Source organism: Populus alba, chromosome 1, assembly GCF_005239225.2.
Source record: "Populus alba chromosome 1, ASM523922v2, whole genome shotgun sequence".
NCBI lineage: Eukaryota > Viridiplantae > Streptophyta > Magnoliopsida > Malpighiales > Salicaceae > Populus > Populus alba.
The window spans coordinates 28216994-28238919 of record NC_133284.1 but is presented as its reverse complement, the minus strand read 5'-3'; the positions used below and the strand labels follow the sequence as shown (position 1 = coordinate 28238919).

At 36.2% G+C, this 21926-nt stretch overlaps 4 protein-coding genes across 6 annotated transcripts; all 4 read left to right on the top strand.

Annotated features, from left to right (window-relative positions):
• Positions 1-3076: 3076 nt before the first annotated feature.
• LOC118045692 (uncharacterized) lies at positions 3077-6479 on the top strand. Its single transcript, XM_035054387.2, has 4 exons — positions 3077-3715; positions 3831-3998; positions 4158-6277; positions 6391-6479. Exons 1-3 carry the CDS (start codon positions 3179-3181, stop codon positions 5877-5879), a joined length of 2427 nt encoding a protein of 808 aa, XP_034910278.1. The 5' UTR covers positions 3077-3178; the 3' UTR covers positions 5880-6277; positions 6391-6479.
• LOC118045690 (UDP-glucuronic acid decarboxylase 5) lies at positions 6397-11171 on the top strand. 2 transcript variants are annotated; one of them, XM_035054385.2, is made up of 13 exons: positions 6397-6479; positions 6581-6684; positions 7554-7640; positions 7742-7829; positions 8506-8597; positions 9271-9335; positions 9414-9502; positions 9737-9814; positions 9897-9990; positions 10214-10280; positions 10402-10465; positions 10553-10593; positions 10729-11171. In XM_035054385.2, exons 2-13 carry the CDS (start codon positions 6604-6606, stop codon positions 10912-10914), a joined length of 1032 nt encoding a protein of 343 aa, XP_034910276.1. In that variant the 5' UTR covers positions 6397-6479; positions 6581-6603; the 3' UTR covers positions 10915-11171. The 2 variants fall into 2 exon arrangements, with proteins under 2 accessions (XP_034910276.1, XP_034910275.1); XM_035054384.2 differs by having other exon boundaries at positions 6569-6684.
• Positions 11172-12392: 1221 nt separating this feature from the next.
• Positions 12393-16481, top strand: LOC118045689 (ACT domain-containing protein ACR9). Its single transcript, XM_035054383.2, has 6 exons — positions 12393-12776; positions 12858-13067; positions 13194-13299; positions 13865-14216; positions 15510-15794; positions 16138-16481. Exons 1-6 carry the CDS (start codon positions 12623-12625, stop codon positions 16282-16284), a joined length of 1254 nt encoding a protein of 417 aa, XP_034910274.1. The 5' UTR covers positions 12393-12622; the 3' UTR covers positions 16285-16481.
• Positions 16482-17366: 885 nt separating this feature from the next.
• On the top strand, positions 17367-21644 carry LOC118045686 (uncharacterized). 2 transcript variants are annotated; one of them, XM_035054379.2, is made up of 11 exons: positions 17427-17861; positions 18166-18250; positions 18387-18583; positions 19632-19714; positions 19880-19925; positions 20043-20099; positions 20280-20334; positions 20409-20509; positions 20624-20687; positions 20790-20923; positions 21227-21644. In XM_035054379.2, the coding sequence occupies exons 1-11, from the start codon at positions 17772-17774 to the stop codon at positions 21398-21400; spliced, it is 1086 nt and encodes a 361-aa protein (XP_034910270.1). In that variant the 5' UTR covers positions 17427-17771; the 3' UTR covers positions 21401-21644. The 2 variants fall into 2 exon arrangements, with proteins under 2 accessions (XP_034910271.1, XP_034910270.1); XM_035054380.2 differs by lacking the exons at positions 20624-20687; positions 20790-20923 and having other exon boundaries at positions 17367-17861.
• The last annotated feature ends 282 nt before the right edge of the window (positions 21645-21926 follow it).

Here is a 21926-nt window from a genome sequence, read left to right as displayed (position 1 = left end):
GTTTAGGGATTAAAACTAAACAAAATAAATTTTTGGATCAAAATGAGAATTATAAGAACTTTGAAATTAACATTGTATTTTCTCCATATTTTACACAATAATACTCTCTATTTAAATTTTATCTTTCTACTATAATTTAAAATTTTATCTGATGAGATTATATTAAATAAAAAAAAAAATCTGTTGATGAAATTAAAAGAAAAGGGATGAAAAGGAAAAGAAAAGAAAAAACCTTCACTTTCATGTGAATAATGAAACACCTCTCCTACACCCCATTTCTAGTTGTTTAGTTGGAGTTAATATGGATTTCTTCATGTCTATGTGGCCTTTCGAAATCGGAACAGATAGGACATGCGACGTGGTGACAAGAAGGAAGAAGAAGAAGAAGATTTGATACATTATCATTCACTCGACTTTTTACAAATTTTTGGATGCCCATTTTTAATTTGTGGTGCTAATATTAATCAGAAACTTGCATGTGTATCTCAATTTGCCATATCATTTTTCTCCATCTACAACCATTAGTTAATTCCTATGATGCATTATACCAATGTAGAGTTTGTATTTTTAAGATTATTAAAAAAAAATTAATATGTAATTAATTGATATGAGAATAAACCATGTTGATCTGAAAAATATGTCTTAATATCATTAAAAAAAAAAAACTTAATTTTGATTAATGTGTAGTTTGATTCGAAAATACAATCTTGAAATAAATAAATAAATCTACAGCCATTACTTATGAGCACACTAACTAGTCAGTTTCCCCTCTAATCATAGCTAAAATGTGAGCATACAGCGCTCTTGGGATGGAATGGATGGTACTGTCGTTTATTTTTTTTTTATTATTATTAATATAAATATTCAAGCTTGTACATACCTCAATTAATCACAATTAATCACACGAGTATAATACTTTCGTTTCTTAATAACGGATGAGGAGGCAAACATTAATTTATTGTTAGGCGATAAGTTGACGGATAGTGTAAACAGCAGTAATAATCCAACAATGAAAGGAAGCATCTGCAGAGTTTTAGTGTCTTTAGCATGAAACGCCTTTTCTTAGTTACTTGTCTTTTAATGACCCTTTCTTTCATGATCTGAAATATGATCGTAGCAGATCAATGAAGGAGTTTCTGTTGAGTAACTGGTTCTCTGTCTTCTAATGACCCTTTCTTTCAGCTGAAATATGATCGTAGCAGATCAATGAAGGAGTTCTGTTGAGTAACTGGTTCTTTGTCTCGAGCAAATTAATTAAGGACGAGATCAGAGAAGGGCTCAATAGGTTGGTGACTGCTGACCATCATCAATGCACTAAGTAATTAGGTCAATTGTATGACGACAGGATCCTATCACTGTCTGCGCATAAGATCCTAAACGTTTTGATTTTTATTTTTCTGATGTCATTTTACACTAATTAAGTGAGTGCAGGGGTCGTGGGTGCCTGGTAGTGCCAAAGTCTCTCCATGCTGCTTCCTATCACAAGACTTATGGGTTATGGCATAAGCATGTGAGCTCCAAGGGGAATTTACCTAATAAGAAAACAAGGGCATTTGAATTTAGAAATACGAGGGAGAGTAACCATGGATACACGTTTCTTTAAAGAACTTGCAAAAATAAACTTGGACCAGGGATATACTATGCAAGCAGCAGCAACTCTGCTCTATATCTAACTCGATGCAACGATATATATATATATATATATATATATATATATATATATATATATTTTACATATAAAACAAATGAGAAAAAATGCTGGAAACTCTCGTATGTTATTCAGCGAGAGATGACGTATATTTATATCGGTCACAGTACAATTGAGGAGTCAATTGCAGCTGTGTAGTCTATGGAATGTACATGGAAAGCAAATAATAAACTCCTGGAATCAAGGTGTAATTACACTTGCTGCTGTGCCGTGATCTGCAGAATGTATTTCCGTAATAATATTTGATAAAAGCATCAACGTGAGCCACTTGACCCTTCATTCTCCTCAAAGAACAGGAATCAGTCCAAGATGGCCGATCGAGGACAGGATAAGTGGACATCGACAGAAAACCCACTTAAAAGTACTGTGACGTCATGGATGTGTTCTCTATTTAATTTCCATGTTAGATTGTTTATGTTTCGTCGAACTGTAATGAAGTTAGCTTCCCACCTTCGATCCTTTTATTCAAGAAATGCTGGCTCTGAATGTTTCGTGTGGTGGCTTGTCGGTTCTGGCTAAAGTCCTGGCCATCATATATTGGAAACTCTATTCTGATTTCCATTAACCAAACATTCTTCCCATTGGAGGTGTTCTTTTCATGGGTAGGAATTAAATCTTGTAAGAATTCAAACATCACGCGTGTCCTGAAAAGTTTAGTGTATATAATTAATTATATTTGTGTATATATAAGCACTATAACCTATCTAAAAGTATTTGAAATTAAAGGTGATTATCCTCTTAATCAATCAAGATGACAAATAGAGACCTGGGAAATTAATTTTTTTTGTTTTTTTAATTAAATGCATTAATTTGTATTAGAATATTAACACAACAAATACTACAATCTCTTTCTTAATAAATGAGAATAATTGAAAAACTCTTTCGAGGAAAGTTAATATCACAAATGCACTGTTGCGTTTATTTTTCCCATTCATTTCTTAATTTTTATAACTAATCGAGACAATCTAACTGTACAGATAATGGAACCACTTAAATCTCAAGTTGCATTATAGAAACAATCCAAGTATATTAATTTTCCTTCAAATCGTGAACACTTTAGCCATTTTTCCATTTACAAGTTAATCGGCTGTTATGCGATTAAAACTACTTAAGCTAATGAGCCATGGCTGTTGGGCCATTTTAGCTTTAGCATGGCTTCAATTTTTTATCCAAAAAAGCATTCCTTCAATTTAATTCAATTCTAATTTCTAGCTACTCCCACTTCAAACGCCGTAAGTACTTTCAGTGCAGCGAATTCTTACATCACCGCTAATGGGGACACTCGCACCTTACTTGGTCCTAAATTTCCACTTTATAATCTGTTGTCTTATATAATCTTGGCTCTTATCAACGCAAACCCCACAGCACCAGGCATTGCTCTTGGCAACAAAAGGCGGAGACCACGCATTCTCGACTATAACACTTGCCATATCTCTTTCTTCTCGATCCAATCCCTGTGATAGTGTAATTATGCTAGCCACAACAGACCGTGCCCGAGCAGTGTGGCTCCGTTGCCTGGCCTCGGCGTTCAGGACTGCTCTGGCATGTACCATAGTGGGTTGCACCACCCTTTATGGTCCAGCTGCTGTCCAACACCATATAGCCTTCCCTGCGTTCTCTTATGTGACTGTGATACTCATAGTCACTGATGCAACTTTAGGTGACACTCTTCATGGTTGCTGGCTAGCACTCTACGCCACGATCCAGAGCGTGGGGCCGGCTCTGCTGAGCCTTTGGCTGATTGGTCCAGCTCGGTTTACTAATGGCACCATATCCTTAGCAGTGGCCCTGGGTGCATTTGTGGTGGCATTTCCTGAGGGGACTCATTTGATAGCAAAGCGAATTGCACTGGGTCAGATTGTTATCGTGTACGTTATAGCTTTTATCAATGGTGTGGATACTGAGGCTATTATGCATCCTTTGAATATAGCCGCTAGTACCGCTATTGGAGCCTTAGCTTGTGTTATTGCCCTGCTCTTACCATATCCAAGACTGGCTTGTTGGGAGGTGTTTAATATAATATCATTATATATGCATTATAACTAATTAATTAGCATGAATAGTTTGAAAATATTTTCGATAGTGGAAGATACATATTAATCCTGTAAACATTACATTGCAGCTGAAACAAAATTGTGGAAGGCTAGCTGAAAACGTTTCCGAGAGGCTGAACCTCTATGTGAAAGCTTTCTGTGCAGAAGACAATGCATTGGCATTGACATCTATCTCCCAAGCCAAGCCATTGACTATTGCTGGTGCCAAACTTCTCCAGAGTATCAAACGCTACCAAGTAAGAACTTTTGTACCATTTTATAATTAACACTATTTATTGATTCTATCTGGCGCCATCCACTACCAGTGCAAGACTAGATTTCAATTACAACTAGCTGATCAGTTGCTTATAATTAACTTGAATGCATGCACCATTTCTTTTCTGGATTGTGTACAGGAAAGCGTGAAATGGGAGAGGCTTCCATTGAAGTTTCTGAGAAACTTTTACTTGAATCCGGGAGAGAGATTGCAAGAGCTAGAGATACCATTGAGAGGGATGGAAATAGCTTTAACTAGTACCAGTTCATTTCCTATAAGAATGCTCGAGGCAGAGACCAAAAAAGGTCTAGTTCAACTAGAGGAGCATGTTAGCCTGACCCTAAAACAGATCAAGAATTGTTTTCCTAGAGATTCGTTAACTGTTCCAGAATCAAATGCAGACAAAATAATGGAGTCCCTTCAAACATTTCAAGCAACGATCCCAACAAACCACGAAGATTTGCCCTCTTTTTTCTTCTTATTTTGCATGAAACTCCTCCGAAGCAGATCACAGGCGAAACCAATCACCTCCACACAACAAAAAGAATCAAGCACTCCATGTCAGAAGAATGGGTTCTTCAAGAGCATGTGGATGGGCAACTGGTCCACAAGTGTAAACTGCAAAAGGCTTATGCCAGCATTCAAATGCTCTCTCTCCTTGGGCCTTGCTGTCCTGTTTGGTTTGATATATAGCAAGAAAGATAGTTATTGGTCAGGCCTCCCTGTAGCCATTAGCATGGCTGCCGCAAGGGAGGCGACGTTCAAAGTTGCTAATGTTAAAGCACAAGGGACAGTCTTAGGGACTGTATATGGAGTATTTGGCTGCTTTGTGTTTGAGAGATACTTGCCAATAAGGTTTATCTCTCTCCTTCCTTGGTTCGTCGTTGCCAGTTTTCTGAGGCACAGCCAGATGTATGGTCAGGCAGGTGGTATTTCTGCAGTGATTGGAGCTGTACTAATATTGGGCAGGAAAAATTTTGGCCCACCAAGCGAATTTGCTATAGCAAGAATTGTGGAAACTTTTATTGGATTATCTTGTTCAATCATGGTAGACCTTGTCTTGCAACCCACTAGATCTTGTTCTCTAGCTAAAGTTCAACTTTCTAAATGTTTCGGGTCATTGTCTGCTTGCGTTGCCTCGATGAGCCTTGCAGCCAACAGCAATACCAACTTGCTAGAGAAACAAAGGAGACTAAAATTGGATGTTAGCGAACTAGGGAAGTTCATTGGAGAAGCTGAGGTGGAGCCCAACTTCTGGTTTTTGCCTTTTCATAGTGCTTGCTATTGTAAGCTCTTGGCGTCTTTGTCAAAGCTGGTGGATCTCTTGCTTTTTAGTGCTGATGCAGTGGGACTCCTTGAACAAGAATCACAAAAACTTGGAGCTTCCTGGAAGGAGTCTGTAAATAAACTACATGCTGACGTTGAACTTTTCAAGGAAATGGCTGGTTCCTTGGTTAAATGTTTTGAGCATGTCACATTGTTGAAATCGCTAGCATTTCTTGAAAAGAAACTTGAAAACAAGAACATCTCTTATGATCTTGAATTGGGAAAATCTTCAAACTGGAACATTTTTAAAGCTTCCAGTTTAAAAGACGATAAGATAGATAGCATCATCAGCTCTTACCTCCAACATTCAAAAGAAATTGTAGACAAGTTTCACGCAGCTGATCATGAAGGGGAAAGGGAACTGAAGAGCCAGGTGGTCATATGCTTGAGTGCTCTAGGTTTTTGCATGAGCAACTTAATAAAAGAGACAAGAGAGATTGAGAAGGGAATCATTGAACTTCTTCAATGGGAAAACCCTTCAAAACACATAAATTTGTACGAGATTACATGTAAAATCCACGCTCTAAACAATTGAACAATATTGTTACCAATTGTATAAATTTAATGCAAGAAGTCAATGCTTCTTACGTCTGTAATATTTTTGAAAAACAGATTTCAAGAATTGAACAACTTGCCAAGGGAAAGTTGTGCAGCTCACAACCAATGTTAATCTTATGTTATTATTATTATTTTTTTAATAAAAAGTTATCGAATTCGAACCTTTTATTTATACTCACTGCTTAATAGATAAAGTATTAAAAAAGAAAACTATCCTTTGTTGTATCTGGTGGGTGCAGCGTTTTATTATTGTTATCGAGGAGCTATCATTGATCAATGTCTGGTAGCCCATTTAACTTTTCGTAAAGTTTAAGGCTTTGAAATATTTCTGTTCTTTTTATTGGCAGGTGGGAGGAAGGCGACGTGAATCTGAAGGTTCTAATTATTTTATTTATTTGCGATTCAATATTTGGTGGAAGAAGTTTCGACGTTATTGAAAATTATTATTACTGTAGTGGTATTATAAATATCAGCCTCTGATTTCTCAGCTTTCGTCAATCACACAGCTCTGAGAGAGAGAGAGAGAGAGTAAATTCGGGCTTCTGGGTTGGGTTATATTCCTCTCATCTTACCTCTGGTACTCCATTTGATTTGATTTGTTCTGTAATCATTATTTGATCACAGTTTGATGTGTATGTATATTTGATTGATGCTTCAATTTGATAGGATTGCGTATAGGTATTGGATTGAGATCTGATCAAATGGCATCAAACGGAGACCATCAAACAACTGTGAAGCCACCTCCAAGTCCATCTCCATTGCGAAATTCCAAGTTTTCTCAGGTGATTTTCGATTTTCTCTTTCATTTTTCCTTTTTTTTTTTTATGCCCATCTGGGTAGGCAGTCACAATTCTTTAAAAATTGCAATGCAGATATACTGCATTGCATGTATTACATTACATATCCTTAGTGGATTTTTTTACTGTATGATAACGACTTGCTTATAGAGAGAGAGAGAGGTGTGAGTGGTCCTACTTTTAAAAACATGTGGTGCAAGATCAAGAAAACTTAATCTTAATGGTGGTGATAGCTACTTGTTCTTTTCATAGATCTCTGTTTCTTTGAACTGCCTTCAGTAATGGTGCAGCTAAGTTCTTGAACTGGTTCAACTTAAGTTAGATTCTTGGCGTATATAAATAATAAATCATGCTAAGTGCTGGAAACCAGTTTATGAAATTGGGTTGCTTAGAGGGCAACTGAGATGATTTTCAATTTCCATTTCCACCACCAAATAGGCGCGTCGTAGTTGGAAAACAGTGATCAGTGATGCTACTTAGAGGACTACAAAGGCTATAAATTCTCTATACTAAATGAATTTGCAGCTGTTGATCTTTGAGGTCATTGAGATCTTACAATACTACTGTTTCCTAGTTTTAGGTGGTGATTTAACTTCTTGTTCTCTAGCTTTGATAGAGCAGTCCTTTCCCGTTGTTAATATGGTTTTCAAATAGCAACTCTTATTTTTCTGCTGCTTAGAAAGAAAAAAAAAGCTTCTTTTTGTTGCTTAACTAAATTTCGCACTTGCACCATAATGTCTGCCCTCATTGCTCCCAATTTTATCTTGTGATTATTAATATACTCTCGTGAATGAATTGCATTTGCAATTCAGTGTTCTCTATTTAGTCTTATTTCATTGCATTATTGATGGCAGTCCAATATGAGAATTTTGGTTACTGGAGGAGCTGGATTCATTGGATCTCACTTGGTCGACAAACTAATGGAAAATGAGAAAAATGAGGTCAGCATGTTCCCTTACCTAATTCAGCCTCATTTTAAGGTTTTTGACAAATAATGATTTATTGTCCAATTTGATTAATGCGTCTAGTACATCATACTCAGGTTATTGTTGCTGATAACTACTTCACTGGATCTAAAGACAATCTTAGGAAATGGATTGGTCAGCCGAGGTTTGAGCTTATTCGTCATGGTATGCTCTTGTCTTCCCAGTTTCTAGTTTTAAAAATTGACATCAAGTTTTTCCTTCCTTATACAAGATACAAAGCAGGTGCACTATTAGGTCCAGTTATTTATAGCTCTTCTGAATTAAGTTATGGTTTCACTTGGGCTAGGTAAGGACCTTTATGAGATAGTGTCATGGTATCATCCTAGCTAGCAACTAAACATGAGAAGCTCCATGTAAAGGTTGACTTTCGAATTAGATTTGAATATTTTGTTATTGATCTTGTTTTTTATGGTAGGGCTTGATGCCAAGTGCACTTTAAACTAAAGGCCAGGAAGCAGGTTCCTGGGATCTGGACTCTTGAAATTGCCCTACCTTTATGTTTTTGCCTAAAGTGGTTGTTCTTATATGCCAAACTTAGTAGCTCTTTTTATAAATGCATTACTTTCTACCACTGCAGTAGATAATGGCACTTACTGCACTCTGAAAGAACAAGTGGGACAAAAGAAAATAATGGTAATCTACAAGTTAGACAAAGAATCTTCCATATGTTGCATCAAGGCCATTGAGATTTTGCGATTCAGCATTGATAAGAGTTTCTGAGGAGTTTGGCATGCTATTATCAATGTATTTTCTGTTGCCTTTTATTTTTATGATATCAGAATGTTAATGAAAATAACTTGTTTCTTTTTGTTCTTCCTAGATGTCACGGAGCCATTGTTGGTTGAGGTCGATCAGATTTATCATCTTGCATGCCCTGCTTCTCCCATTTTTTATAAATACAATCCTGTAAAGGTGTGTATATGTGCTATCTTGTTGCTAATTTACTCTATTCTTTCAATGTATCTTTTATAAATACTCGTTCTTTGCTCTCTGCTAATTGCACATCAAGTCTCTTGTGCCTCAGCATGATAACTTGATTTTCTACTCCAGTCCTTGTCCACCATTTCCTTTCCTCTCTTTTGTTTTTCTTTTTTTTAGAGGATATCCACCATCCTTTCTCTGGCATTTGTAAATATTTTAATTTTGTGAAACCATGGTCCATCAATTAGTACTTGTTTACACCCTCCTTAATTTTGCAACCAACAACCCCAGCACCGTGATCAAGCAATGCTAAATAACCATCCATTAACAACCAGTTAGGTTGGAGTCATTTGACTATCAGAAGTTTGGAATAATCTATTTTGAATCTTTGTGTTACCTATTTGTGCTGCTGCCTTTGTCTTGTTTTAATCTTTCTGGGACAATGAGTTTCTTAGTGAGCCTTGACACCTGATGTCACTAGATTGGTCCCATTTTCAGCCTCGGGATGTAGAATAGGAAACAGTATGAGCCATGGTTGTTCTTCACATAAAACATGTCTCTCATACGTCACCAATTTAGTTTAATTGCTATAAATGCTCCTATAAATAGGAATATGTATTGAACCTTGGGACATTTTAACTTGGAAGCGTGTGATATCTTGCAGACAATAAAAACAAATGTGATTGGCACGCTGAACATGCTGGGTCTTGCCAAGCGAGTTGGAGCAAGGTTAAGGGATCATATTTTGTATTATTATTTTTAAAACTATCAATGAATGTGTTGACTCATTTATGATATTGGGAGCAGAATCTTGCTTACATCTACTTCAGAGGTATATGGTGATCCACTTGTGCACCCTCAACCTGAGAGCTACTGGGGCAATGTTAATCCAATTGGTATGTTCAGTCATCGACCAAGCCAAATTTTCTTGCATTTTCACTGTTCAATTAAGATAGGAGTTTCTTTGAACTAGCTCCTTGTTGATGGGCTTGCTCTTGTAGCAAGCTTTGCGTTCATTTGATGCATGGATCATGTATATATCTTCACCATCTGGTCCAATGCACTGTTTTTTAAGTTCTCTGCAACTCTGCATTATAAATTAAGTTCTCTGCAACTCTTTTGTGCAATAGGGGTTCGGAGCTGCTATGATGAGGGGAAGCGTGTGGCTGAGACATTGATGTTTGACTATCACAGGCAACATGGGATAGGTAAATGTGTTAACTTTCTCCATATGGAACCGAGTTTTCCTTGGTAATAATTTTGCTGACATAGTTTCTTTAATGTTGATAGAAATTCGCATTGCTAGAATTTTCAACACATATGGACCGCGTATGAATATTGATGATGGGCGTGTTGTGAGCAACTTCATTGCTCAAGCACTTCGGTAAGTCCTTGTTCTGTCATGGGTATCTGTGTGTTCGTAGCTTTATTTGTTAGCTTTAGTTGACAAGAAGTCTAGGTCCATGCTTTTGTTTCACCATCCTTGTGGTTTCTAGTGAAAATTCCTGATGCTTTGTTTTATAAAAAGTTCTTCAGATATTGGGTAAGATTTTTTGCTTATGTCCCATAGCTTTTAATTTACTCTACTATCTTTTGAATTTGTGTAGTGGTGAACCATTGACAGTTCAAAAGCCTGGAACTCAAACTCGCAGTTTCTGCTACGTCTCTGACATGGTATGCAGAACACACACACACACACACACACACATGTATATATGCATGTGTATCAACTTCAACCTCGCGTGATATCCAATGGGGTTCCTAGAGTCTCAAATGCTTGCTTAAAATGTATCAGGTTGATGGCCTTATTCGCCTCATGGATGGAGAGAACACTGGACCAATCAACATTGGAAACCCAGGTATGTTTGTGCTTGCATGGAAAAGCTTGGAATTTCATGTACATATTTCTTGCTATTAACCTCGTTGTTCTTTCTGTACATTTCCAGGGGAATTTACCATGACCGAGCTTGCTGAGACAGTGAAGGAGGTTAGTTTCCAATGTTGCCCCCACTCCCTTTCTGAGCCAGATATCCAGTGTGCACTTCACAGTTCGACACCATTTGTGTTGAAGCAGTATGGTCGTAGTTTTGTTTTTGACAAACGTTAACCTCTCTTTTCGCAGCTTATTAATCCTGGTGTGGAGATAAACATGGTGGAGAATACTCCTGATGATCCACGACAGAGGAAACCTGACATTACAAAGGCAAAGGCATTGTTGGGATGGGAACCAAAAGTTAAGTTGCGGGATGGGCTCCCCCTCATGGAGGAGGACTTCCGCCTGAGGCTTGGAGTCACCAAAAAGAAGTGAAAAACCATCACTGATACTGAAGATGAGCAGTGCTACAATTTTCGTGTGCCAAACATTGATGTTTCTTTCTCCCTAGTTCAGTGTCATGTTCTAGGAAATAAGCGGTGATGAGCATGGCCTTTACCCAGATCTTATATTTAATACAATTTTCACCAATATCATGTTTTCGTCTTCTTCCTTTTCAGTTCGATTCATTCATTGTTGTTGCAACTTGTTGCCCTGAGTTTTGATGAAATAATGACTGGTAAATTTTTAAAGTTTTTTTTTTTTTTTTTGAAATAATGAGCAATATCATATGAACTATGTTGATATACTTGCTGCTTTACATCTGGACAACAATTCTCTTTACATGAGAGACCTTCGAGATGTCTTTATTGTCTAACGAAAGCACACTTGCGATTGTTATCCCCGAGGATTCATGTGTGGGAGCTCACTGCTCTCTATGATCCATATTTATCACTCGTTTATTTTATACGGTGCCTAAAGCTTAACCAAGTTTGTCTATATTTTATTAAAATGAGTTTTTACACCGAGGAGCTCAATTTTAAGTCTAAATTGTATATACTGTAACCAAAAAAAACTCTCAAATAATGATTGAAATATCATTAATATAAAATATGATGACTAAAATAAATTGTTGGCGATGAATTTTTATGTGTGTTTGGGATTATGGTGGCGGTAATAGTTCAAAATATTTTTCACTTAAAAATATATCAAAATAAAATCTTTTATTTTTAAAAAATTATTTTTAACACCAGTACATTAAAATAATTTGATATCATAAAAAAATTCATTTAAACCAAAAAAAAATATCAAGAAAACATGATTTACACCGCATTTCCAAACACTCTTTACAAAAACTTCATGCATCATCATTATGCAACAAACATGTTACAATAACATATGTTGTTGCAAATGTTTTTTTTTTTTTTTATGGTTGAGTATAATCAAATATTATATAATATTCATCTCCGCATTGTTCTACCGATTTAAGATTTGATGTAAAAAAAATAATTTATTATTAAATTATAGATTTAAATTGTAAAATATATTATTAAATCACGAATTTAAATTGAAAAATATCTTGATATTCATATATATTTAGATTTCATAATTATAATTTGATGGGGTCAATGAAACCTAACTTAATTAGGTTTTAAATCAATTAAAGCTTAAAAAGGAAGGGAAACGACCATCCCTTCATGCATCATCATTATGCACCAAACATATTACAATAATATATGAATAATATATGTTGCACATGTTTTTTAGTATGGTTTATTATAATTCAATATCATATATTATATATTCTCGTATCTATCAATTGATCCAGGATTTAATTAAAAAAACTTAATTTATTAGAATTTGGATTTAAATTAAAAAATATTTTAATCTTTATCTATTTAAATTTGATAAAGATAATTTGACAGGGATAACAAAACCTAATTGAGTGAATTTGTGTGTGTGTGTGTAACCACATGTTAATAGCATACAATACATGTTCTCCGAATGCTAACGTGGATCTCCCCCTCTCTCTAGTCTCTGTTATCACATTAGCTGTAACTAAAGCAGTAAAAAGGAACAGCCTCCCCATCCCCCTTCATCTTTCTTTTCCCTTGTTATCCTTTCCAGTTTCTAGATTTTACTAGAAATTCAAGCCCTTCAAAAGAAAACACAATCTGATTTTGACCGGGGTTTGCCGGAGGAGATGGAAGTGCCAAGCGACGACGCTGTTTTGATCGAGAAAGGAAAGAAGGCAGGAGATCCTCACGTGATCACCGTTAATTGTCCCGACAAGACCGGCCTTGCCTGCGATATTCTTCATGTAATTCTTGACTATGGACTTTACATTACCAAAGGGGGTAGTTATTCTTACCAATATTATTTGGTTTTGTTTTTATTGATTAATTATTACAATTATTGAAGTGATAATTATGGAGCAGATGTTTCAACTGATGGGAAATGGTGCTACATAGTATTCTGGGTGGTTCCACACTCACGGTCCATTATAAGATGGACTCATTTGAAGAACAGACTTTTATCTGTATGCCCTTCATGTTCGGTCTCCTTTTACTGGAACCAGCAGCAATCCAAGTCTTGTCCGGTTTACTTGTTGAAGTTCATTAGTCTCGACAGGAAAGGATTGCTGCATGGTAATTAATAGAGTACATTTTTATTTTTTTTAATCTTTGCTTTCGTCGCTGCTTACTGCTTCCTTGGGTTAGTCTGATGATGATAATTCTATCTCTGATGCAATTGGAAAATGTTTTTCTTGTTAGATGTTACTCAGGTTTTGTGTGAGCTGGAGCTAACAATCCAGAGGGTCAAAGTTACTACAACCCCAGATGGCAGAGTCTTGGACCTCTTTTTCGTTACTGATAAACTGTAAGATTTTTTTCTTTCTTTCTTTCTCTTTTGGAATTTATTCGAATTCCTGTCTTTGAGTGAGGGCAATCTTGATTTTTTCTACTGTATAAGGAGAATTCTGTCCTGCCTTTTAATTCAAGTCCATGGAAAAATTGTCTAAACTGCTCACTGCATATCTTAGGCCTTGAGTTACTGAGGGCTGAGGTAACGTAAGCTAGTACTTCCTTGGTTTTTTGTTATTGAGTTTGAGTGAATAGAGATGGCAGCTAATTTGTTATCCTTGGAACCTATCATCTACCGTTCCTATTTATGGCATGGTTCTTCCCAAGTTTTTGCTGACCTACCAATCTTTTTTCATGAACAATTGACAATGACATGATAAGAATGATGATCTATACTTCGTAGTGAAGTGAATAGTTGTTCATGGGAGTCGAAGATATGGCTAGATTCTGTCTGATGTCCATCAGGTCATTGAACACTTCTCTGAATCGATCATGAGATCAATTGTAATTAAAAACCCAGGAGTCTGGGTTGGATTTTGTGGGTGTATTAATCTCCATTCTATTCCACAATTTTGTTGCAGGGAGCTATTACACACAAAGCAACGACAGAATGAGACATGTGAACAATTGCATGCTGTGCTAGGTGAATCATGTATCAGTTGTGAACTTCGATTAGCAGGGCCAGAGTATGAATGTCTTCAGGGCATGTCTTCTCTTTCTCCTGTTATTGCAGATGAATTATTTCATTGTGAGATATCAGATAAAGAAATCCATTCACAAGCTCTTAGCCCAGATATGATGAAATTGAAAAGGACAGATGTAATGATAGACAATTCACTGAGTCCTGCTCATACGCTGCTTCAAGTGCATTGTGTTGATCACAAGGGTCTTCTTTATGATGTGATGAGAACTTTAAAAGACTACAATATACAGGTATGGATTTGCATCTTCCACCATATTTATCCAATATATATTTTTAGATTCTGTCCATTGTTAGTATTTTAAGTTTATCACAATGGTGAACTTAGAATGGGCACTTAATCATTCCATGCTGTGAATGTTTCTGTGCCAGCATTGACAAGACAGCACCAGTTACCTAAACTTGTTAGGTTTCTATATTGGCCCAGCTGTAACAAACTTGATAATTTAGATTAATAGTAATAGTAATTTTATTGAGTTTTAAAAAAAATGATTACAAAAATGTAATTGAAAAAAAAGATAAAAGATAGTTTTTTAGTACATTTGAGGTTGCTCGGGTCTTCATAGGGCATATTTGAGATTGTTCATTCCTCCCATGACTTAGTCGAAAGTCCCCATGAGTTTTTTCATCCTCTTTTTTCCATAGCCTATAATTTTATTTAAATAGAAGATAAATTCAAACAGATTAAACTTTAAATTTTAAAGATTCTAATCTGATAACTTTAAATTTTAATGGAAGTAAATCAAGGCTATGACTGTCACAATTCTACCCCCATGAAAAACCTTGCCCTCAAGATTAGATAGGTTCCTTTAGCTAACTTGTTTTGAAGTTGTCGCACTGGTTCTTTCAAAATTCTTTGTTGAGTTTGTTGGTGTAGTTGTTGCTCCTCCTGTTGTTTCATGCAGGCAACTGCTTTAAGAAGTTATGATATCCTTGTTACCATGGATCTACTGTTTTGATACCAATTGTAACAAATTTGATAATTCAAGATGATAACAAGAGCACTTTTATTGAATTAAAAGAGATGAAGTACAAAGACCTAATTAACAAAAGATAAAAGATAGTTTCTGAGCATATTTGAGGTTGTCCAATTCTCTTATGATTTAATAGAAAGCCCGTAAGTTTTTCCATCTTCTTTTTTTCGTAGCCTAGAATTCTATTTAAATAGAAAAGAAATTCAAACAAAATCAAATTTAAAATATCTTAATATGATTTTAAATTTAAATAGGAGTAAATCAAAGATAGGACTGTTACACCAGCCTACCCCTTCCCCTAAATAAAGGGATCAGCAGGAAAATTTAGAACTAGATGTGAAAAGATGCATATCATTGAAATGCAATAGCTTCCAAAAAGATGGGTTTATTATAAAAAGAAGGATTGCATGGAAGGCTGAGCCAAATTCGTTATGATCAGATTATTCCATCTTCTACCTTCTTGAAATTGTGTTAGCACTTAGTGCATTGATGCAGAGAAGGATAATATGGTCATTTTATTCGCCCATATTGTTTGCTATTTTTGTGATACAGATAGCTCATGGTCGATTCTCACTGGTGACCAATGGTCATCGTGATTTGGACCTATTTATTCAGCAAAAGGATGGAAAAAAGATAGTGGATCCTGAGAAGCAAAGTGCCTTGTGTTTCCGTTTGAAGGTTGAAATGCTTCATCCATTACGTGTGATTATAGCAAACCGAGGACCTGATACTGAACTTCTAGTTGCTAATCCAGTTGAGCTATCTGGAAAGGGAAGACCCAGAGTATTCTATGATATTACACATGCTCTAAAAGCACTTGGGATCTGCATATTTTCGGTAAGAAGTCATTGCATTAGAAAGAAAAACTCAAAGATGCATCTGCACATTGCATCTTCATTCAACTTGCCGTGGAGTTTTTGAATGGGAAATTATGCAATGCATAGGACAATTCCAATGTGGCTTGGAATTAGGGCACTAGAATGCTTTATAAGCAATTTACTGATCCTATTTCCTTCTATCTCTGATGCAACTGCTATTATTAATATAATAGAACAACATTATAATGAAGAGGCTGATAACTTCATGTCAGTTGCCAAGTGCAGATGGAAATCTGAATTCAGTTCTAAAGTTTCCCATAAACAGTGAAATATTTCTAATGCTTTGCAATTTTTGTTCTTAGGCTGAAATAGGAAGGTATTCAACCTCTGATCGTGAATGGGAGATATACAGATTTCTTCTAGAGGAGAACTGCAAATTTCAGTTATCAAATATGATGGCTAGAAATCAGATTGTGGATACAGTTAGAAGAACACTGATGGGTTGGTGAGTTTATTCATTTTGTGTGTACTTTGGTTCTAGTAGCTGTCGCCTTCCTAAAATTTTTAGCTTGGCTCTGCATTTTATGGTATGCAGACCATTTGTACAGTGCACATTCCAATTTATGTTATGTAAAGACGGCTTGTATTCTCAAATCACCTTACACTTACTGGTCGAGTGGGTTATACAGTGGTCTTATTTCCTGTTGATTGTGAAACCTTCGCTGCATTGCAGTTTAAGTTGGAAGATTTTTATTCCTGATATATTATACTCAGATGCAAACGAAGTTTCTCAAAAACCAGTCTATAATACGGTCACATGACTGCAGCAGAATTATCGGCGAAGACCATGAATCCTTGACGTTCTTGAATGCCATCCTAAATTGTTCTAATTGCTAAAATTGATTCTGGAGCTTCTGGTGTTTGTAAGAAGCTAGGCGTATTAGTTATGTTGATATGCATTGCACCTCTCCATTGCTCAGTGTTTCATAGCAGAAGGAACAGGTGAGTGTTGTTGGGGTAGTTGGTGCATCGATTACCTTTCTTTGACTAAAAGGAAAATAAGCAGCTGGTGGAGGTATCTTCCATTGATTAGGACCTGGAAGTCGTAAAGCCCCCATGTGAATTCAAGGCAATATAAACCCCAAGGTAAAAGATCATCTCTTGGGGACAAGAAACTATTGCCTCTCCGTAAGCTTTGCTTTGCGAACACACAAAGCAAAACCTTTAAAACGCCTTTTGTCTCGATCACAAGTGCTCAATTATGTTCGTGTTATCCAAACCCGTCATTCTCAATATCTTTGTACATTTAACTTTTTGTTTTTGTCTTAAAGAAAGAAGAGAAAAACAGATCTTTGTGGGGTTTTCTATAAACTTGATCAAAACCCTATATTTCTAAATACATCCACAGCTCCGTGCTTTCATCAATTATGTTCTTATTCAATTTATTTATTTATTTTAATTTTTTTTTTTAAAGAGACAGATGAAGATAGAGTGGATAAGGTGATAAGATTCTATCAGGAAAAGAGGTGTGTTTGGACAAAAAGAAAAATACTTATTGAGAATGGTTGATGATAATCAACATGTCGAGTGACTACTTAAGGATTTATTACACCGCAAGGACTAATTCATTAGTTTTGATTAACTACGGGGCTAAGTTATAATTAACTCCAAATTTATCCTCCTAACATAATAATCCAAAACGACCATCGTTCCCTTTGACGAGCAATATAATCATTATTGTAACTTACGTGCCTGGTCTCGTCAAAACCAAACAGTGACACGTCCTTTAATCCCCTTTAAAAAATAAAAAAGAAGCTATGCTCTAGATTATTGAATTTAATGCAGGAGGAAGAGAAGCTTCTCGTTTAGTTTCGCAAGAGACGAGAATTTGATTGTTTTCTTGGGTCGGAATTTATCTATCAGGCCAGGGAGGGAGATTTTTGGATCCAATGGTTGAAGATTGTTGTTAAGATAGCAAATTAGATAAAGAAATGAAATGGCAGAGACAAGTTTAAAGACGCCAGGAACTGCAAGTTCATCTTATCTGAAGGCTCTCACCGTTGAAATCGAGAAAAAGCTGCAAAGGGTTCCTTCCTTTTCTCGCACTCTATTTTCCATTTCTTTATTTTGGATCCTTTTGTTTACCATCGTCATCATGTAGTCAAGCGGATTAAGGAAAGTTTTTTATACTCAGATTTAAATCAAGATTTGATAATTTTTTGTCCTGATAGAGAATTTGCTTAGCTAGAGGGCCATAGTGTGGGTGGGTTTTTTTTTTTTTTTTTCATTTCTTGCTTGAGAATCAATCCAATGTTTGTTTTACAGAGTAAGATTGAGTGTCCTTATTTCATAAAAAAAAAATTACGTGATGTTTTAATAACCAATTGCAGGCACTAGCTTCTGCATCTCAGAGACGGAACTTGTTACAAGAATTGTTTGCTGATATTGCTTTGGAAGTTGATGATCGCGCTCGAGGTCAGTTAAAACTAGATGTTTTTATCAATTTGTGTTAATGGGCTGTTGTTGTTTCTCATTTTTGCCTATTATATTATGCACATTTTTTATTGTTCCATAACCACTGGATTTTTTCTTGCATTGACATCGAACACAGGTATAATTTTCAGCAGGGAAGAAGATGAAATTTCTCCTGCAGAAGATGCTGCTGATGGCCAATTGTGCTTTTACGATGTGCTTGCTGATTATTATGTTTGGGTGCCTGAGAGTGGAAAACAAATTCTTCATCTGATTGTCCAACTCTGGAGCCAGTCATTTGCATCACATATTTTCTCTCTTTTGTTCCATAAATGGGTATGCAATCTTGTCTGAGTTCCAGTAATGTTTGTTCTCTTTTCCATCCACAAAGAATTACATATGTTAATGATATTTAACACAAGTCTTTTGAGAGCTTGATATAAACCCATATTTTCCACGCCTGATTGCTTGTTGAATGTCAAGCAAGGAAGCCTCTCAAGATTTCTTCTTTGCTGCCGTCTGTATTCGTTGCATATGTAGGTCGTCAAGTTGATCTATTGTTTGCTGTTCCTTCGTTGCAATGCAATTTATTTGAACTTCCCAATGACAAAACAGTGTAGGCTCTGGCAGGTTGTAATTTTGACTGTTCCAAACTTGATGAAATATAATATAGAATTGCTTGCAATGGAAAACGTGGAAATGAAAGGGGTTGAAATTGCTCTTTTAGCTGTAAAGGAAAAGGAAAAAATAAATGCTTGTTTCTCAATCTATGCTAGATTTCTTTACATTTCAAATTCTTTCCTTAAGGTGACGACTGCTATTATTAACCACTATTCACATAAATTGTGGATTTAAGAGATACCAATATGTGTCTTGTATCCCAGGGTAGACGCTATTTTCACATTTGACATGTCTTGGATCTTTGGCAGAGATTCCTAACATGTGCAAACCATGTTTTGTGGCTTCTACGGATAGATTAGGGCTTGTTTCATCATTTTAGACATTGTTTCATCATTTATGTGCTATTGTTCAAAATTAGAAGTTATTATATTCAAGTTTGGGCTTAAATGACATACCAATTTTGGGTTTTCACTTGATTTGGGAAGGTGTTGCTATTTAAAAAGAAAATAAGGTTTGAAATTTGAGCAATAATTTAGGTTAGTTTATTTCCTGAATCTGTGTTTTTGTTGAATTCAGATGTGTGTGTGGTTGAAGGTTATCATATGGGTTGCTCTGCATGAATGCAATTCCAAAGTTTATGTTTTCTTTTTTTATGTTGACCATCCAGATTTATTTGAAACATTAAAATCTTATGGGAAATTATAGTTCTATATTCCATCAGTGGTGACCATATATCATCGAGTTGCACTCATGTTTTCTGCAGCTTTTTGATGCTCAGCTGGATAATACTGAAGTACTTGTTCGTTTCTCATCTGCTCTTGTTCAAGGTGCTACAAATGTTTTGTGGTAAGAATATCAGCAAGCTTTGGATGGTAGTCATTTAGTGGCTACTAGGAATCAAAGGATTTTGAAGTTCAATTGGGCTGCTAATTACTAATGATTGTTGGGAACTCTGTCTATTCTCCCATTCCAAGCATGCAACAATGACTTGAACCTGGTAAAACTTTGCAGGATTGACATCCAAACAAACAAAAGGCATTTCCAGTCCCTATTTCAGGCAAGTGTCCTGCCAACAATGTAATGCAATCCCTCCTACTGGATATACATGGTAGAATTACGGTCTCTGTATAATTATTTCATCTTCCTCCTTAACCTCTGTCCTTGTTAATTTCAGTATCTCCTTGAGGAAGTTGCCTTGGTCCCTATGCGGTTGAACAGAATTCCAGTGCAGGTCAGGCATTGATGTTTCACTCTTACATGGCTCTTTTTTTTATGCATGCTTGCCTTTGATTGCACGCCTACAAATATTATGGCGTGGACTTCGAAATTATCATTTAGTTGGCACATGTAGTGAAAATTTCCTTGATCGGCGTTTGCATTGCAAAATAATGTCAGTCTTCCATTAAATCAGGCCCAGAGGGAACTGTTTCTTTTACTCTCAAGGTTCATACTCTTTTACAACTCAGGTAAGCTGTATAGATTGTATAGATTCAATCTTGAACAACAAATGGGTTGTCATTTTCTTATATGGTCTGTGCAGTTGACAAGATCGACAGCTTCTTAAAAAAATTTCCTATTTTTCCAAATGCTTTCTTGGTTGGTGGTCCAGCAGACTTCTTTGTTATTGAACTTGCAGATCAGGTATGTTCTATGTACAGTCCTTAGGGCATTTGTTTTTTATAGTGGTTTTACTTTCTTGCCTGTAGAGAATACATTTGCGTATTCATATGGTCTCCAAATTCTTTTGCTTTTCAGCTTCTAAAGTTAAAGGTGGAGCCAGTTCTATTGCATTACCTTTCACAAATTAAAGTTCTCCAAGGTGGTATTATTCATCTCTTTTCAAAAAATAGTGTCTAACATTGAACTGACCTGATATAATTGCACGTTATTCTGAGTAGGGTAGTGTAATTAATTTCTGCAGGCATGGAATTGAGAATGACCACAAGTACAAGATTAAAGGCATGTCTGTATAGCTTTACTTCTCCTGGCGGTCCAATGTATCCCACTAGAGCTGTCCGTCATGCTGCCTGGGATGCTTTGGATTTGCTTTTCCCCGTGAGTGCTTTTTTCCCTGGTTGTTAGTGGCGTCTGCCCAGTTACTTGGCAAATTTCATTAATGAACTGTCATGAAAGTGCATATTTAGGTATTGAATGTATAATCAACAAGTCATTTTTTATGCAATGTGGTATTTGTATCAAATGATACTATCCTTGAGATGATGAGGTGCATTTACAGCTTTTTTTTATCATGCCTGAATAATTATTGACTTGGAAAAGAAACTTGAGTTGATGCATGATTCCACATTCCTAGTGCATACCTGTCATGTCTTTGGCAATGATATTAATTGTCCGCCGCAGGTTGGACGGTATCCTCGGCATTTCATAAGCCTGTTTTTTCGACTGCTATATCCATGGTACTGGCCATCTTCATGTTGGAACTTCATAATATCTTGCATCAAGGCCGTATTCTATTCTCTGCTGGGGCTGTTGTTTTCTAGCTGGGATAAGCTGAGAGAGCCAAAGAACTGCTAAACGCTGACGCCAAAATCAGCTCCCCTGAAGCTTACACTTGCTCTTTCAGCTTGAATACGTGTAGCATTTCATGTTATTTTGTGTTGTACAAGTGCATTCCTTCTGCTTGAGTTACCCTCTCGTTTTAGTCTTTTGAGGGTAATTTCCATATATATGTTAGTTTTCTAACATATATATTATAAATGGATGCATAACTAAATTGTATTCTTGACATTACTCTAATTGGTCAAGTTTATTTGAATTATCGGTTGTGTTTGAATGGAATACTTCCCAGAAAAGAATTTGCACGCTATTTTCAAAGCGCCGGTCAGGGCTGCATTGAACTTAAAAGTTCGGTTGACTTTGAATCCGAAACAGACGTAACGGTGTTTGAATGGACATAGAACTGCGGTGGTGAGATCCGCGAGGGATATGGGAAGAAAAACTGTGGAAAGGCAGCCTGATTCCAGAAAAATTGGTGGAGAATGACCTGACGTTGACAAATTTCTGTTGAGGAACAGCGTGTGAACTTGACGGGGAGTGAGCT

Coding starts and splice junctions, on each gene's coding strand:
- LOC118045689 (XM_035054383.2), top strand. CDS start 12,623: ATGGAAGTGCCAAGCGACGACGCTGTTTTGATCGAGAAAGGAAAGAAG. Junction 13,068..13,193: donor CAGGAAAGGATTGCTGCATG/GTAATTAATAGA, acceptor TTTTCTTGTTAG/ATGTTACTCAGGTTTTGTGT. Junction 15,795..16,137: donor TTGGGATCTGCATATTTTCG/GTAAGAAGTCAT, acceptor TTTTGTTCTTAG/GCTGAAATAGGAAGGTATTC.
- LOC118045692 (XM_035054387.2), top strand. CDS start 3,179: ATGCTAGCCACAACAGACCGTGCCCGAGCAGTGTGGCTCCGTTGCCTG. Junction 3,716..3,830: donor CAAGACTGGCTTGTTGGGAG/GTGTTTAATATA, acceptor ATTACATTGCAG/CTGAAACAAAATTGTGGAAG. Junction 3,999..4,157: donor AGAGTATCAAACGCTACCAA/GTAAGAACTTTT, acceptor GATTGTGTACAG/GAAAGCGTGAAATGGGAGAG.
- LOC118045686 (XM_035054379.2), top strand. CDS start 17,772: ATGGCAGAGACAAGTTTAAAGACGCCAGGAACTGCAAGTTCATCTTAT. Junction 20,335..20,408: donor CATACTCTTTTACAACTCAG/GTAAGCTGTATA, acceptor TGGTCTGTGCAG/TTGACAAGATCGACAGCTTC. Junction 20,688..20,789: donor ACAAATTAAAGTTCTCCAAG/GTGGTATTATTC, acceptor TAATTTCTGCAG/GCATGGAATTGAGAATGACC.
- LOC118045690 (XM_035054385.2), top strand. CDS start 6,604: ATGGCATCAAACGGAGACCATCAAACAACTGTGAAGCCACCTCCAAGT. Junction 8,598..9,270: donor ATAAATACAATCCTGTAAAG/GTGTGTATATGT, acceptor GATATCTTGCAG/ACAATAAAAACAAATGTGAT. Junction 9,503..9,736: donor GGGCAATGTTAATCCAATTG/GTATGTTCAGTC, acceptor TTTGTGCAATAG/GGGTTCGGAGCTGCTATGAT.